This window comes from Physeter macrocephalus, unplaced genomic scaffold (genome assembly GCF_002837175.3).
Source record: "Physeter macrocephalus isolate SW-GA unplaced genomic scaffold, ASM283717v5 random_368, whole genome shotgun sequence".
Classification (NCBI taxonomy): Eukaryota; Metazoa; Chordata; class Mammalia; order Artiodactyla; family Physeteridae; genus Physeter; species Physeter macrocephalus.
In genome coordinates, this window is record NW_021145632.1 from 13,443 (window position 1) to 31,121 (window position 17,679).

Genomic DNA, 17,679 nt, shown 5'->3' on the forward strand with positions numbered 1-17,679 from the left:
TGTGCCCCACAATGGGAGAGGCCACAACAGTGAGAGGCCCGCGTACCGCAAAAAAAAAAAAAAAAAAAAAAAAAAAAGTTATCCGCAGAGAGGGAGTCAGGATAAAGATCCTCTCTCTATTCTGAGCCAGCCGAACCACATTGAGAGGATCAGGTTCAATTCTAGGGATCACACAGACACTGATAAATTTCATCCTGCCACTAACTGGGTTGGGTGCATTTGGGTAAGCAATTTAAATGTTCTGAAATTGTAACCATGTGAGGTGATGGATGTGTTAACTAAACTTACTGTGGTAATCATTTGGCAATGTATACGTGTGTATCAAATCATTATGTTGTACACCTAAAATTTGTACAATGTTAGATGTCAATTACATCTCAATAAAGCTGGAAAAAAAAATTCTGCGCCTCATCTGTAAAATGACAATAACGGTGCCTTTTGCATAGCAGTGCTGTTAAGACTCAGTAAAATAGTAAGCAAAAAGTCCTTTTCTCTGTGTCCCATCCATGATAGGCTCAATAATGTTAACTGCTAGAAAGATAACCAGAATAATAAAGACTATGGAAAGTCAGATTCTTGAGAGAAAAACAAATGCTTAGATGGGAAGGAAAATAAAACTTATAGAGCACTTGTTAGTTGTCAATTTATTTGCCAGTTGTTCCTAGTCTTGGTTGCAACAGAAGCAGAGAATGAGGACCCGCGGGTGGAAGTCAGAGGGGCAAATGGGAAGAACTTTCTAACAGTCTGAGCTGTCCATCAATGGAACAGGCTTAAGAAATTTTGAGCTTCTGGTGCTTGGAAGTCTGGAGTCAGGGAGCTCAAAGGTCTTTGTCACATGGGGTGTAGGAAGATTTCTGCACTGAGATGGAGGTTGAGCTCCACAAAAGTTGCCCTGCCTTCCGCCCTGAGCTTTGATTTTTTTTTTTGAATTTTATTTTATTTTATTTTTTATATAGCAGGTCCTTATTAGTCATCAATTTTATACACATCAGTGTATACATGTCAATCCCAATCTCCCAATTAATCACACACCCCCACACACCCCCGCCACTCTCTCCCCTTGGTGTCCATACGTTTGTTCTCTACATCTGTGTCTCAATTTCTGCCCTGCAAACTGGTTCATCTGTACCATTTTTCTAGGTTCCACATATATGCGTTAATATACGATATTTGTTTTTCTCTTTCTGACTTACTTCACTCTGTATGACAGTCTCTAGATCCATCCACGTCTCTACAAATGACCCAATTTCTTTCCTTTTTATGGCTGAGTAATAGTCCATTGTATATATGTACCACAACTTCTTTATCCATTCATCTGTCGATGGGCATTTAGGTTGCTTCCATGACCTGGATATTGTAAATAGTGCTGCAGTGAACACTGGGGTGCATGTGTCTTTTTGAAGTATGGTTTTCTCTGAGCTTTGATTCTGCTGGGAATCCTCATGGCCACTCAGGACTTACTCCCCAGGACCTTTCTCATCATGTCTCCAGTGGCTTTCACCATTTTTTGTTTGTTTGTTTGTACAAAGATCCTCAGTAAGATATCTGTTTTACATCACAAACCAGTTCACACATACACAAAACTGAAATAAAAGTTTGAGAAACAATATTCACCTTTATTCTATGTAAATTGCCCTCTGATATTTTCTATGTTTTTATTTTTTTAAAGCTGGTCTCGGGACTTCCCTGGTGGTCCAGTGGGTAAGACTCCATGCTCCCAATGCAGGGGGCCCAGGTTTGATCCCTGGTCGGGAACTAGATCCTGCATGCATGCCGCAACTAAGAGTTTGCGTGCCGCAACTAAAGATCCTGCCTGCCACAACTAAAGATCCCGTGAGCCGCGACGAAGATCCTGTGTGCTGCAACTAAGGCCTGACGCAGCCAAAATAAATATAAAGAAATAATAAAGAAATAAATAAATACTAAAAAAAATAAATCTGGTCACAACTACTAAAGTGATTTCACAACTACTCACTAATGGTTCTGAACCCACCGCCATCCCCTCTTCCTTCCCCTCCTAGCTCAGCTTCTCTGAGACTTCTCTCTCTGAGACCCCCCCCTCCACCATTCCTTCCTTTTCCATCCCCAGTAGCTGAGGGGAGAGCCTCTCTCTCTTCCTTGCCAACAGTCTGAGGAGCCCCTACTATGGGTTTATTTCACGGAAGGGCCCCCAGGGACAGCATTGTCGGGAAGGTAGCGCCTGCAGGATGTTGTCCTTGCCTGGAGTGACCAGCAGAGGGCAGAACACCAGGACCTCCAGGGAAACCGGGTCTGTGCCTCGCCTGGCCCCTCCTTTATGCTAGATTCCCAGGGCTGTCCATTCATTATCTTCTTTGGTTTATTCATTTGTACATGACATAGTGTATATTAATACACAATGCCTGGCGCATAGTAAGCCTATAAAGAGGAGAATCTGGAAAAGCTTTCCTAGAAGGGATGCTTAAACCTAGCTGTGACTCTACATGAATTAGCTGGATACGGAAGGTGTCTCAAGCCCAGCATGAGCTGGTGGAGGAATTAAGAAAAGCTCCACTGATGGAGCCCTGGGGGCAGGTGGGGTGAGCAGTGGGGAGAGCTGAGGCCTCAGGGGTAAGCAGGGGTAAGCAGGACCCTTACCCATGGTGTGGGAAGGGCCTTGGTGCTAAACCCACAAGTCTTGACTTGGTCTTACAGGAGGTAAGCAAGGGAGCCACAGAGAAACACTGCAGCCAAAGCGTTGGGGGTGGGAGTAGAGGGGCCAGATGAGGGGAGCTCAGTGGGTGGCTGTTGGAACAAAGGGATAGACAGATGAGTGTGTGAGCAGGGTAGAAGGTAGAGTCTTGAGGAATTTGCACATGATCAGACGGCATGGGGGAGTGGGCAGAGTCCTCGTCTCTTCTTGGCCTTTTTCTCCTCTCCTGGACGCGCTGGTTTGTTTGTTTCCTCAGCTCCGATGCTGCAGGCGATGTCACCCCCTTCACCCATTTCCGTGGTCTGGTAGAGAAAAGTCAGAGGGGCCAGGGGGACATTGAGACACTACTGCAGAGTCACCCCCCTCCCCGACCCCAGCTTCTAACACTCAGAAATGGTGGAGGGGGCCAGGGAGTACAAGCATTTCGATGCTATTTTGAACCCCACTTTAAACCCTGCCCCTGGATAAGCATCCTGCCTTCTCCAGCAGGCCAGGGCCTCTGTCTCCCTACACAGGACCAGACACATGCTGGCCCAAGACAAAATGAAAGTGTGGGACCCTTGTTCAAAAATTGAGAATTTCAAGATGGAAGCAACAGAGTGTTAAACGAAGCACAGGGCCCTTCTAAGCAGGGGTCCCCGTGTGACGGCACAGGTGGAATACACCCACAAAGCTGATCTAAGTCCCCAGGCCTCAAGCTCAGCTGGGGAACTGGTGGGAGGTGGCTGGGGGCTCTGACTAACTTTCCCAGAGACCCTGAGGTCAGGGTTGGGTAACTGCCCTCTGCCTGAGGCACCAACATGCTGAGCAGATTAGACCCGGGCCCCCACTCTACTCCCTAGGGCTGCAGGGGTGGAGGGGGAGCTGCCTGATCCACTAGGCAGGATTCCAACCTGCAGCCCGCCCTATAGGAGCTGAGCCTGGAATTAACTAGTTAGCTGTCTCCTCTTCCCCTCTCCTCCTTCCGATGCCTGGGAATCGCATCCTGGGAGTCTCCAGTGAACGCGCAGTGTGGAAGGAAGGTGCCAGAGAATTTGAAACTTGGGAATTATTCAGCTGGATGTTAGTTGACCAGGAAATCAGAAGTTCAAGAGCATCTTACCCACCTTCCTCCCTTTTCCTGGCTTGGCATCATTTTACTGCTCAGGATCATCAGAATTTCAATGATCGTGTCTCTGCTTGGTGTCCTTACACCTCTGACCCTCTCTGCTTGGTCTTTTCACGGCCCTCTTCCTCCACCCCAGTAAAGCAAAAGTCCCTAAGGGTTTGTCAGTCTGGTCGTTGGTGGCCTTACAGAGTGAGCGCTGGCCTGGTGAAGCCCCAGTTGGGTGCCAGCGAGGAGATACCATGTTCCAAAGATGAGGTTCTGTGAAGAGCCTGCTGGACGTGCTCTGACCTGAACCAGTAACAACATCCATCTGGTGCTTTCCTTTCATGGCAAAAGGCTCAGGGGTCTGTGGGGGGCGGAGGTGGAGAAGGGTGGCTCAGATTACTTCAATGACCCACCCTCAGAACATCATTCTTGTCCTCTGAACATGCTAATGTGAAGGAAGGAATGCTGTCACCAGGGCACAAAATACTAATTCCTTTGAAGTGGAAGCTGAGATTGCCTTTGGCCACTGGAGGCTCCCCTGGCACTAGGAAAAGAGACAGAAAAGGGAGTCAGGCTGTTGAGCCCACCACTGATCTTGAGGTCCTATGATGGTCACCACAACTTAGGGGGACTAGGAGGGTACAGGTGGAGCCTAGAGAACCTCTGGGGCACTGTGCCCTGAGTAAAGGTGTAAGTAGATAAGGTAAGAGGCCCCTGTAGAAAGAGAACCAGGCACGGCTTTCTTGACATAAGAGAGGCCATTTTTGGCCTAAGCCATTTGGTGATCTAAGCCTGGCCACAATGCTTGCCCTTGAACAGGTCTCAGTAATTAAAGATCTTAAGGGAACAAAAGAATGCAAAAATGAACCACTGTTATCAGGTGAGAGAAGTTATTCTACTATATCAAAGATAACATATCAGTTGTAAAGACTCCCAGTTCTGCCTCACTGGTAAAGATTAGCCTGAAGCGCTCAACCACCAGATCAGCTGGAACCTAAGGGATAATGATGGGGACCTTTTCTGACCCTCATGACCTCAATCAACTCAAGCTTGGACTCCTGTGGACCCTTCCTGAATATGCATGCATCCTTAGCTTAAAACTTCCCCAATTTTACTGTTTTGGGAAAGATCCCTGGTGTTCTCCTTACTTGTTGTAAGTAATAAATCCTTCCTCCCACTCTTTGGCTTGGTTGTGTCTTTTAGCTTGAAACCCACCAGGAGGCAGACTGGGTTTTTCAGGTAACAAAGGTGAGCAGAGGAAACCACTGCTCTACCTGGAGCCCTGATAAGGGTTCAGAGTCCTGAGGAATGAAGGTGGGAGTCCACCCCTGGACCAAGAACTCCAACCAAGAAGGAAGCCATAGCCCATGACCTACACCCATGTGATTGTAGCCCCCATCTGTTTTTCCTTTCTTACTGATGGAGCCATATGGAATATTAACACTTCCAGATCAATGTATTATGTTAGGTTTGTTTTCAGATCAATGTATTATGTTAGGTTTGTTTTCAGATCAATGTATTATGTTAGGCTTGTTTTCAGATCAATGTATTATGTTAGGTTTGTTTTCAGATCAATGTATTATGTTAGGTTTGTTTTCAGATCAATGTCTTATGTTAGGTTTGTTTTCAGATACTTGCTTTCAATTCTCTCTCTCACCCCTCAAGCCAGAAACTTGTCAGCATCCTTGACCATCCCCTGTCCCTCGCCTATCTCTCAACGAGATGTCAAGATCTGAAAACTTTATTTTGCAAAGAACTCCCCCTCTAGACTTATAGCCACGGCCCTAACCCACCTCTCCCCTGAGCTCACAATCATCTCCTTAACTCCCTCTCTGCCTCCACTCTTTCTCCTTTCCATCTTGTCAAAAGCTATTCCCTTCTAAATGCAAACATTACCAACCCACTCCCAGCAGATTCAGTGGTTTAGTATTGCAAACAAGACCCTCTGATGGTCTCCAACCCTACCTCTCTAGCAGCAGATCCTAAAAAATCTAGGCCTTTCTCTTGACATTCCAACAACTGATCTGATGAGTGTTTGCATACAAACCCATGTTCTTTTTTTCTTCTTCTTTTATCTATTCCTCTGTTCATACTGCCCCTTCAACCAGATTTGCCACCTATCCACCCTTTACAACTTAACCCTTTAGGACTCAGCTCCAAATATCACCTACTTTTCGAGGCCTTTCCTGTCCTCCCTCCCAGGATGCAACGCAGCCACTCAGCTGGATTTGATAGCCCTTCTGTGTCCCCCTCATACTCCACGCAGACCTCTCTGACATTGCACTGAGCATTGTATCATGAATGTCTGTCTGTGGCTCCTTTAGACAGTAATCTTCTATGCTAACAAGGCCTAGGAATTAGTCTTCCAGACCTTAGCAGGATCCAGCCTCCCTTATGCTAATCAAAACCTGGCCTTCTGCGGCTTAAATACCCTCAGCAGCTTCCTATTGCAATGAGGGTCAAAAAGACAGTTCTTACCTGAGCTCACAGCAAGAGCCTTTAGACTTGACCTCGTCTTCCTCTCCAGCCCCATGTTTTACCCGTCCCAGGTCTGTCCTCACCCCCCACCCCCCCACTTGCCTGCAACAGTTCACTTTGACAGTTCACATTGCCCTGACTGTCCACCTGCTGTGTGTTCCTGCACCACCCTTGACTTTCCTTTCCCCACGGCAGCACTTACTGATTAAACTGTTTCCCTGTTTCATGCCTTCTATGCCAAATTCCACGAAAATAAGAGCCGTTTGAATTTAGCTCACTTTTCTATCCTAGCCCAGCATGGAACAGGCAGTCAATAATATTCAAAAATCATGACATCATGACTTTACGAGCTCTTTTTGTCACCAGGCCATCTGGGGTGATCCAAATGACTAGGGGGAGTTCCACAGGACCGGACACGAGGTGGGGGGCAAAGGACCCCCTAACTCCAGTCCTCAACCCAAAAGCTCTGCATGGGAATTCTGGTTCCTAGGCAGACAGTGGAGGGGGGAAATGGGAGGAGTAACTGTTTCCCAAGGACTGTCCCAGGTCTCAGGGAACTGCAGTCTTTTCAGACCCCACGAGTTTAGGTGTCAACTGCTGAGCCAGGGAAGCTTTCCTGGGAGTGTTCCCAAGTGGGGTCAGCAGTGACCTAGCAGGTGGTAATGGGAGAGAAGAGTTCAAAGCAGGACTGGGGAATGGGTTCATGATGCATGCAGCCAGGCATCTTTACTCATTCTGTGACTAAGAGAAGGTGAACCTCCACTGGTTCCCTGGGCATCCCAGGATACTTGGTTCTAGGTAAGGAGGGGGCTGAGGAGGGGCAGGCATTCAGGGTGAGGGGCTCCAGTGCCATCAGCTTAACATACAACCGCCTTTTTCCTTGAAGGGATTCTTGTCCTCAGGGATGCCTTTGAGAAGAGGGTCGTTTCCTACTTCGGCCTCCACCTAATCCTTGATTTCCTTTCCTGTCTTAGAAATCTGCGAGAAAGTAAAGTGTGGTTCTAGCCCTTGTCTGTTGCTCAGGATTCATGATTTGTTCAGTCCCAAGAAAGCAGGCTTCTGGGCAGGGTGGGGATAGAGGCCGGAGAGGAGAAAGATGAGAGGCACAGGCAGGTGTCAGTTCCTTGACCAGAACCGCAAAGCCTGACTCTTACTCTGAGGGCCTTTTTGGCCAGGCCCGGCCCAGGGACAGGGCCGGACACACGGAGCCCTCCAGGCTCTGAGGTTATCTCTTACGCACCTTTGTGGGATCAAACCCTGGCCTCCTTCCGCTACCCATCCCATTCCAGAGGCACCTCCTGCTCTTTCTACTGCCCTGGAGAAGGCCCACCACCGGGCTGTCTGTCATAGGAGGCTCACCGGAGCTCTTGGGTTCTTCACTTCCTTCTCCAGCTGCTTCACCTCCATCTTTAAGAGCTCCTTCTCGCTGAGCTCCTGGGCCATCCTGCCCTGGAGAGACCAGGTCCTGGAAAGGATTCCACAGCTGGGATTGCAAATCCCCTGGGCTCCCCCAGCTCCCTCCTCTGTACTCCCCACACCTCAACTTCTACCCTCTTCCCTGCTCACCGTATAATCTCATCACTCACCGTAGATTCACTGCACCCCCGCCCCCACCCCATTATGAGTCTAGCCTCCGGAGGAGAGGATGCTCCCAGCCTCATGGGGGAGGCACACACAGTCTTTGCCCTTTAGATAAGACCTGTCTATGGAGGAAAAGGGAATCAGAGCATGGAGAAGGGAGAGAAAAGTTTCTTTCAGTGAGGCAGATTTGGGAAGCAAAGTTATTGTTCCACCTAATGACACAGGTAGAAGTTTTCAGGAAACTCCAGGTCCTGTCAGAAGAGAGAGTAGTTAAGTGACTAAGAGAAAGACTCTGGAATCTGCCAGATTCCAACTCTGATCGTGACTGTGCTGCTTCCAAGCTGTGTGGCCTTAGGCAAGTTGCTCATCCTCCTTGAGCCTTAGTTTTCCCATCTGCAAAATGGGTATAATAATGGTACCTACCTTATATGATTATTGTGAGTACTAAGAAAATAATGCATGTAAAATATTTTAACACACTGCCTGGCACATAATGAACACAATACATTTATCATCCTCATCGTCCTCATCGTCACTACTACAGGGTTATCAGGAAGGCCTGCCTAGTGCCTAACCCAATAACTCGAAGGCTAGCTCCCAGCCCAGTGCAACCTTAGCCCCTCTTACCTGCCAAGACAGAACGTGCACTTCAAGTCTTGTCCCCGACCCAGACAAGATGGAGTTTGAGCCTCCTAGCTCCTCATCAGCTGAAAGTCTTTGGATAAAGCAGATGGTTTGGAAGCCCAAATCTCTGATGCCTAAGCTGATCATAGGCTCAAGGTTCTAAGCCCATCCAGCAGCCTGAGCCTCCAAGACTGCCACCACTGCAGGCACCCTGCCCCACTGCATCGACCCCCCTCCTGTAGTGACCCCTCTGGCTTAGAGCCCACTTCCCTTTTCTCACCCTCCAGCCCTGATTACTCCCCTTCCCCGGCCTTCTCTCCCAAGCGCTCTCCTCCCCTACCCCTGAGCCTGCTCTGAGGCTATTCTTCCCAATGAGGCAATTCCTAGACCAGATCCTCACTTCCCTCACCCGAGAAGCCTTGTGTCCCCATTTCGAGCCCCACCGTTTCACCTTACAAGGTTCTCCCAGCTCAATCTTCATTCACTCATTCAGTAAAAATGTACTCACTTAGGATGCTGTGCCTGTCAGCACTTGGGCCCATGGCCACCTCTAACACCTGTGTCCAAACATTTTTGCCTCCATGCTTCCTCTTGAGCCCCATGTGTGGGTCTCCCTCAGCAGTCCCTGAGCTCAGGGCCCACGTCCTGATCTCTCTCTTGGTCTCCTCCCAGGACCACCCAAGGGCTATGCCATTTAACAGTCACTGAGCTCCTGCTCAGGCTGACGCCCGTCCAATGACAGGGGACCCTCTCAAGGAGCAGAAGTTAAGGGACCGATGTGGTCAGTGAGGGATCCTCTTTTTTCTCCTGACTCGAGAATGAATGACAGACTCCGCAGTGGGAGGGGCCGGGAGGAGGCCCGGAGTCCATCCTAACTTCCCCTGCTCCAGGATCCAAGTCCCACTCACAGGTCTGAGCACTAAGAAATCGAGATCAGGACAGGACCCCGGAGGTCATCCAGTCTGAGCCTCCTGTGAATGCAGGAAATGGAGCACAGACCTCCTGAGGCGGGCTCAGTGCTCCAGCCACCGCTGCCTCCTAAGACTGACCTGTTAATCTGGAATTTAAACCTAGTGCTTCTCAAAGCCAAGTCCTTCCTGTTGTCCCATCTGAGTCCCTTATTCTACGCTTGGTCAATTTCATCTTGTCCTGCCGCTATCAGGCACAGAGCACGTATGTACACCAGATCTTCATTGCAGGTAACCCTTCAGAGACTTGATAATGATTCTCAGGGGACCTCTGGCTGGATCTTCCCGGTGTCCAGCCTGGTCTCCCTGGCTGCTGCATCGGCTGTTCTCCATTGTTGCGGCACCACCGCCCTAGGGCCCCCAGCACAACCGGTCTCCATATCCTCTCCACCCTCCAGTCCCCTGTCTCTTGGTGACTCATCCCCGAGCTTCCCAAGGAAGCCCCCACCCTCTGCCCTTTCCTCCCCTTCCATGAGTGGAAAATCCATCTCCACCCCCAGAGCAGGCCAGCCCCCTTCCTCCTGTCTCCCATCCCAGCCCCCGCTGCAGTTTCCTCTCCAGGCCCAGGGAGCAATCACAGCCGCCCCGACCTTGGCTTCCTCTGCTGGGAGGGATTGGGGGGCTGGGCCCCCGCAAGGGGCCCCCAGCTTCCCCCTTCCCCTGGGCAGGGGACAGAGAAGCACAGGCTCGGGGAGCGGAGGACTAACTTCCTCTTGTGCCGGAATGAGCATGTCTGCCCTTTGCAAGTGGGTTTGGGTCTCTCAAGCAGAGGAAACCAAAAGCAGTGAGAGGGAGGGAAGGCGGAGCAACCAATCAAGGGCAGGGTGAGGCGCAAAACCAGCGGGCTCCCCGGGGAGCCAGGCAGAGGCGGGGGGCCATGGCGGAACTGCAGCAGCTGCAGGAGTTTGAGATCCCCACGGGCCGGGAGGCCCTGCAGGGCAACTACAGCTCCCTGTTGCGAGTCGCAGACTACTGCGAGGACGCCTACGTGCAGGTAAGCAGAGCAGGCGCAGCCCCGGCGGCCCAGCCCCTCCAGGGGCCCGGACCCCATCCTGACAGGTGCTCGGCCTGGGCTGATCTATCCTCCCACTCCAGGTCGGCCTCATCCCGGTCCCCGCAAACTAACGCTGACTCACGTTCCCCAAGCCCCCGCTGTGCCCCTTCTCTCCCCCAGAGCCTCAGAGATGCCCGCCAGGCAGCGCTACCCCGTCCTGCTCCAGGCCTCGTCCTAGGCTCATCTCCCTCCTAGCCTTTCACTCAGATCCAGAGGCCCAAAGACTTGTCTTCACACACCCGTTGGTGCCATCATTCCACGTTCAAGCTGGCTCTAGGTGAGACTTCAGAAGTGCTTCCCATTGCCATGAACTTGAGATGGACGAGGGAAAGTTCTGCTCCTGATATCTGAGGGAGAGCCGAGAGATGTCAGACTACGCTACGTTAAAGAGATGGGGTCTGACTCGGAGGCAGGGAGACGGAAGATACGACTGCCAGGAACAGGCTACCGGCAAAAGATAAGGATAGTGGCATTTTAGAATAGTTTTCTAAATTGTGGGGTTGTCCCAGGACCGCAAGTCTGGAGCACGGGAAACTTAACAACGATCGAGCACCTCTGTTATCTCATTAACCCTCTTAACCGCCTTGTGAGACAGTATCATTATTCCAGTTTCATAGATGAAGAAACAACAGTTAGGGGAGGTGAGGTGACTTGTCCAAGTCATACAGCTTGGCAATGGTAGAGCGGGCATCAGCCCAGGACTCCTGACTTCTGAAGATGAGCCGTCTCCTCCCTGCCTTCCCCTCCCTGACATGCTGTATGGTTTTAAGACAGTTATTTGCACTGGGACCTCCCGGCTCAGTAGGAGTGTGGGAAAAAATAATAATAAAAGGAGCAAGTGCTTGTGGGAAAATGGCAGATTAAAGAGAGTCAATGATAACAACAGTTAAGCCGCTTTGCTCTGCACCTGAACTGCCCTCAATTGCCTCCTTCAGTCCTCACCCCAGTCTGTGAGGTGAGGACCACCCCTACTTCACAACCAGGAGGCTGAGCTTCAGAGGAGTGAACTCACTTTCCCAAGGTCTCCAAGCTAGTGGTAGAATCTGGATTCGAACCGGCAACTCTGACTCCAGAGCAGCACCCCCAAACCTCTAGTTGAAAATGCTACCCCGCGTGTAGATATTGAGTGACTGATTGTAGCTACTGCAGATGAGCTGGAATGTGGCTTGTAAACCAGCTCTATTCTCCAAGCACTGGAAGGCATGCTCCTTCTGTGGGCTAGGATGGAGGCTGGCCTTCCCATTCCTTCAGTAACTTCTGCACATCTCAAAGCACTTCCAGATGGGTTCTCGTTTGCACAGTGTGCACACAGAATTTGAGGTCACAAAGAGCTGAGTCCAATTTCCAACTCCTGGACCTGGGACAAGTTTCCCCTCTGATTCTTATACCCTCCTTCACAGTGGTCATATGGGTTAAATGTAATAAGGTATTAAAGCATTTAGCCCAGCGCCTCCTCCTTAAGAAGTGCAGGGTAAATGGCAGCTGTTACCATTATCACCATCATCATCATCTTTCATCAGAAGGATGGAAGACACATATAGATATTAAAAGTCAATTCTAGTGAGCTGAAGCAGCCCTTGCAAAAACACTCAGGGCATCGGAAGCCGTGACCCAGGTCAGAATCTGTAGATTTATGCTTCCTTCATGCAGAACACTAACTACTAGACCACACAACCAGTTACCTTTCCTGACTTCTCTGACGATCTTTGTCTGGGGAGCAAATGCTAAGGAAGGGTTTGGATGATTTCTCAGAACTGGTCTTAAACAAAGCCTTGTTCCCACACCCTTCCTCCCTCCCTCACCCCTCCCTCCACCCCAACCAGGTGTCAGGAAACCCATGGGGAATGGGGGAGGACAGGCTGGGGTGAACTGCAGAGTTCTCCGTCAGGGTCCATTGAATTTGTAGACAGGGTGATTTGCATGATGAATAAGCAGTCAGCCATGAAGATGGATCCCAGACCTTTGTCTCTCCAGACCTCACTCACGATTAAGACCAAAGCCAGGAGTCAGTAGGCATCCAGGCTCTAGCCTCCCAGAGCTGGGCCCAAGCAGACATTTTTCCTGTTTGGACTGACAGGAAAAATCCAGTGATGAATTCCATATGCCAGTCCAGGGAGGGGACAGTACAGGAGAGGCCAGCTAAGACCAGAGAAGTAGTCACTGCTTCATTCTGGGCCTTTGTTCATTTCCTTGCCTACTAAAGGAAGGTCTTGAACTAGAATAAGACCTGATATGCTTTCTGGTTTGATTTCTTTGCCTTTTCAAGGCACGTGGTTACATGTGTTGATGAGATGTAAATTAGATGCAAACGAGCAGCTCTTTCCCTCAGTTGGAACAGAAAGGCAGGATCACCTGAGGGGGAAAAGCGTGGAGGGGGGTGCGGGGCGGGGTGTGTGTGTGTGTGTGTGTGTGTGTGTGTGTGTGTGTGTGTGTGTGTGCTGTCCAGAAGGTTCTGGGCCTGCCCTCTGGCTCGAGCCTGGCTTGGGCTACACTGGAGGCACCCAGGTCTCTCTCAGCACCCTGCTCGGACAGGTTCTAGGTCTGTTCTCCACTGCAGGCCCTGAGGAGTACCTGAGAGCCCTTAGCAAGGAGACCCCAGTGTGCAGCCTTCCTGGCCACTCCGCTGGCCTCTCCCCAGACTTGTCATGGTTTGGCCCCCTACCCTCCATGTCCCTGACCTGAGATGAGGAAGCTGTCTGGGGAACCAAATGACTGGAGAAATTTTGTCCCAGCCCGCACAGTCCGATCTGGGACGGAAAAAAAACCCTCTTCTGTCTTCAGCCACTCCCTGCCCACCCCACCACCACTGACTGGAAGTGTGGCCCTGGCCAGCACCTGGCACAGTGCCTGGCACGCAGCAGGAAGATGCCCAGCAAGTGTCTGGGTTTGCATTCAATCCGCTGAGTAACTCACAGACACATATGCATTAAGTATCGTCTGTGTGTTGGGCATTATTCCAGGACAGGATACAGAATATAACAGATGCGCTCCCTGCCCTCACAACGCTTACGTGTGTGTGTGTGTGTGTGTGTGTGTGTGTGTATGTGGGTATAGATAATAAAGTACATAGATAAATCATTTCTGATAGTGCTAAGTGCTACGAAGAAAAGAGAACAGAGTAAATCTGATAGTGAGTCAATAAAGAAGTGGGCTAGGGGAGATCTTAGGGTGGTGCAGGAAGGTGTCTCTGAAGCGCTGAGATTTAGTAAGGATTCTAGAAAGAAGTACAGCAAGTGCAAAGTCCTGAGGTAGAGGAACTTCCCTGGTGGCACAGTGGTTAAGAGCCCGCCTGCCAGTGCAGGGGAGATAGGTTCGATCACTGATCCGGGAGGATCCCATATGCCACGGAGCAGCTAAGCCCGTGTGCCACAACTACTGAACCTGTGCTCTAGAGCCCACGTGCCATGACTACTGAGGCCGTGTGCGACTACTGAAGCCTGCACACCTAGAGCCCATGCTCTGCAACGAGAAGCCACTGCAACTAGAAGCCTGTGCACCGCAATGAAGAGTAGCCCCCACTCGCTGCAACTAGAGAAAGCCTGCACGCAGCAACAAAGATCCAACGCAGCCAAAAAAAAAAAAAAGTCCTGAGGTAGAAACAATCTTAGCTTGATCAGGAAGAGAGACCCAATGGCCAATCTGGCTTGAGGGGCGTGAGTGAGGGAGAGTGGAAGGCAATGAGGGTGAGGAAGAAAGCAGGAGCCAGCCTTGTGAGGCCCTATATAGGCCACGGTTAGAAGTTGCTTTATTCTCAGTGTGTTGGGAAGCTGTTGGAAGGAATGAATGACTGAAGTCACCCTTCCTGGGCCTCAGTTTCTTCTCTGTCAAATGGATCAGATTATTGCTTCCCAAACACCAGCTTGAAGACTGGAGATAAACCAGGAGCACAGGAGTCGCCTGAGGAACTTTTAGAGGTACAGATTCACTGGTCTCACGCCCAAGGGATTCTGGTTAGAAGGTCTGGGATGGGGGCCTGAGGTTGGTTGTTTGGTTTTCAAGTCTGAGAATACCTCCTCCAGCCAGTATTGACTTCCTCTTTCCTTTCTACAATTCACCCTTTAGCTAGCCCCCCAACCAAAATCTCTTCAGGAGGATGGTGGAGCCAATCCCGTGTGACTATTTGAGAAGGGTGCCTTTTCCTTTCCTTGCATCCAGTCCTCAGGGCTGCAGATTCACTTTCCTGATGTCCCCTGAGTCCTTCTTACCACGTCATTCTTACAGAAACCTCCTCAAACATCTGAGGGTTGCCACTTTCTCCCAACTCAGCCCCCACCTTCCCTATACCCCATCCCATCCCAGCCCACCCAGCCAGGGCCCCAGTGGAACATGCTAGCCTCAGGCCAGGGCTGTGTGTATTTCAGGCCACAGACAAACGGAAGGCACTGGAGGAGACCATGGCCTTCACCACCCAGGCCCTGGCCAGTGTGGCCTACCAGGTGGGCAACCTGGCTGGACACACTCTGCGTATGTTGGACCTTCAGGCATCAGCCCTGCGGCAGGTGGAAGCCCGTGTGAGCACGCTGGGCCAGGTAAGGGCTGTGGGAAGGCTGTTCGCCTCAGACCCCAACTCTTCAGCCCCACCTGGACATCTTCTGCAGCAAAAGTTCTTTCTTGCCTCCCTCCATGTCCAAATGCCCACCTCTATCACAGAAGGCTGGCACTCCCCCAACTTTTCGTGCCTTCTCGTCTTTGTGGCTGTGTCTCAGGGGTGAGCCTTGCTGCCCCATCTGACCAGGAACTCCCTGATGGCAGAACTTTATCTTTCTCTGAGTTCTATCCTACGTGGTAGAAAGCAGGCTCTCCCTATCACGGTGGCTGCATAGGACAGGAAAAAGGCAAATGGACACTGTTTCCATATAAACACAGGCGGTGATTTTATAAATATCCCAGACTCAGAGTGCTTGCTTGGCAAGGTCATCCTCAGCCCTGGAAGCACTGCCACCACCACACAGCACCCCCCTCCCCGCCCATCTAGCATACGCACCCTCCTCCTTCCTTCCTGGATCCTTGGCCGAGGAATTGCCCCATAAACCACACGCACAGATCCAGCTACACATTGGTCTGGCCTGTGCATCACTCACATGTTCAGTGTGGGTGTGTCTTTTCCTCTCACCCCAGCAGATTGGAGTTCCCACCCTCTCAGTGCTGTAGGTTTCTCCACAGTACATTCCAAGAGGAAGTTAATTCACTTATATTATTGTCCCCCCAGAGGAAGAGCTGATCCAGCCACAATTCTCAGCCACCTCCACTTTATCCCCCTCTGCTCCCAAGCCAGCCCAGTCTCTTCCCAGCATCCCCAGGGATGTTGTGTTTTCTCTTCCTCAGTTCCTGCTCAGCTAATAATAGCCCTTGTTCCCTTCCACCAGGAAGTTGCTCCAAAGTGGCTCCATCCTCAACTGGCAACCCTTTGCCCAAATGCTGTGTGCCCTTGCGGATAAAACTCACTCTTTCTCTGGACTTCACTGCCTCCAGTGGTCCATTCTCCCACCCCAAAGTCTTAAGGGGAAGGGTGCTGTGCAGAGGCTGCCCCACTGTCATCTCCAACCCTGTCTTGCAGATGGTCAACATGCATATGGAGAAGGTGGCCCGAAGGGAGATCGGCACCTTAGCCACTGTCCAGCGGCTGCCCCCCAGCCAGAAAATCATCGCCCCTGAGAGCCTGCCTCCCCTCACGCCCTACTACAGGAGACCCCTCAACTTCGGTTGCCTGGATGACATCGGTCACGGGGTCAAGGTAGAGACAGGGGCTCCTCCTTCTCCACAGCCCACCCTCTTCTTTTTTTTTTTTGGCTGTGCCCCGCAGCATGTGGGAATCTTAGTTCCCTGACCAGGGATCAAACCTGTGCCCCTTGCGGTGGAAGTGCGGAGTCTTAACCACTGGACCACCAGGGAAGTCCCCCCACCCTCTTCTGCCTCATGGCTCTCTTCTCTCTAGACCCTCAGTTTTCTTCCACAACCATGTTCTTGTCCCAAGCTGCAGTCCCTCTCCGTCCTCACTCCCTGAAGCCATCACTCTAAGCGGCTGCCCTACTCCACATGGCCTCCTTAGAGGAGTCCCGTCACCCCCTTCCTCCTTAAAAATTCTTCGTGACCACTCTCTTCATGACCGACCTTACCCTGTATCACACGATCTGCTGCGAGTGACATCTGGGCACCCCCCCCCCTTGTGGGTGGCGGGTGTGTGAAAGGGAAGAGGGGGGAGGGAGAATGTCAGGCTGTGCATGAGAATGGAGGGCCAGCCACATGAGGTCGGCAACTTCCTCTGTCTGGAGGTTTGAGGTCACTGCACTGAACAGTCACCCCAGAGCTGCTGTTGGGTGCAAAGGGGCTGGGACACAGCCACCCAAAGGAGGACATGGTGAATGACTCTGGCATTTTCTTGAAAGCCCATGTCCTTCTGAGAGGAGGGAGAGGACACCCCCCCCATCCCATTTTGTTGATTACTTGTCCCCACACTCCAACATTCCAGATTAGATTGGACGTTCCCCTGTATCTACATGGCCCCTTGATATCCTTAACACACAATCTCCCCCCAGCAAGAGAAAGCACACTCCCTCCTTCAGTCACCAGGCCTCCTCACCAGTAAGTTCTTCGTCTGTCCCACTTAAATACTTTACGCTTGAGCTCGAGTCCCTTTTTGTCTTGTCCCTTGTGAAGGATAGCAGAGGACATCATTCCCTACGCACCCACTCTTGGGGAAACCCTGTCACTAACAGAGGCGCTCCCTTGCATACGGGTTTGCAGCTTGTCACTGGCACACTCTAAATGTTCTGCTCCTCTCTGCCCCAAACTCGCCAAAGCCAGTTCCCCAGGCCTGCGAAAATGACAGGTGGGACTCTTCTAAGTCAACCTCTACCTCCTCAGCCGCGCACTGGAGTTGGGGTTTCTCAGAGTTAGGGACCACCAAGCTGAGCGCTGAGATGCTTTTGCGAGCAGGGTGGGGCTCAGCCGCTGAGGCTATGCAGAGGAAGTGGCCTCCTCACCGTGCCTGTCCGAGCCTAGGCAGACTTGAGGCCTGGGATCCAGGCAACGAGCGTGGGTGGGTGGGGTGGGGTGGGAGAGGGGGCTGGGAAGTGGAACCGGGAACTTGCTGTGTCCGCGCTCTCCCTCCCAGTTCTCGTGTGCCCCTCCCCCATTTCCTCTCTGGGATGAGGGGGTATTGCAGGCCCCCTCCCCCGGGTGTCAGCCCCGCCCCCTGCTCCCCCCCCCC

The 17,679-nt window shown here is 51.3% G+C and overlaps 2 protein-coding genes across 4 annotated transcripts in view; one reads left to right on the forward strand and one right to left on the reverse strand.

Annotated features, from left to right (window-relative positions):
• Positions 1-7,094: 7,094 nt before the first annotated feature.
• Positions 7,095-7,685, reverse strand: GNGT2 (G protein subunit gamma transducin 2). The gene is given in 2 exon segments (XM_024130019.1): positions 7,095-7,220; positions 7,602-7,685. Coding segments are annotated over 2 exon segments (210 nt in total).
• A 2,322-nt stretch (positions 7,686-10,007) lies between these two features.
• The window catches only part of ABI3 (ABI family member 3), a 9,660-nt gene continuing 1,988 nt past the window's right edge, over positions 10,008-17,679 (forward strand). For all 3 annotated transcript variants that reach the window (XM_024129988.3, XM_028485229.2, XM_028485231.1), the window contains exons 1-3: positions 10,008-10,409; positions 14,831-14,998; positions 16,027-16,203. In XM_024129988.3, coding sequence (XP_023985756.1) covers positions 10,293-10,409; positions 14,831-14,998; positions 16,027-16,203 — 462 coding nt within the window. In that variant the 5' untranslated portion in view covers positions 10,008-10,292. The remainder of the gene's footprint in view (positions 10,410-14,830; positions 14,999-16,026; positions 16,204-17,679) is intronic.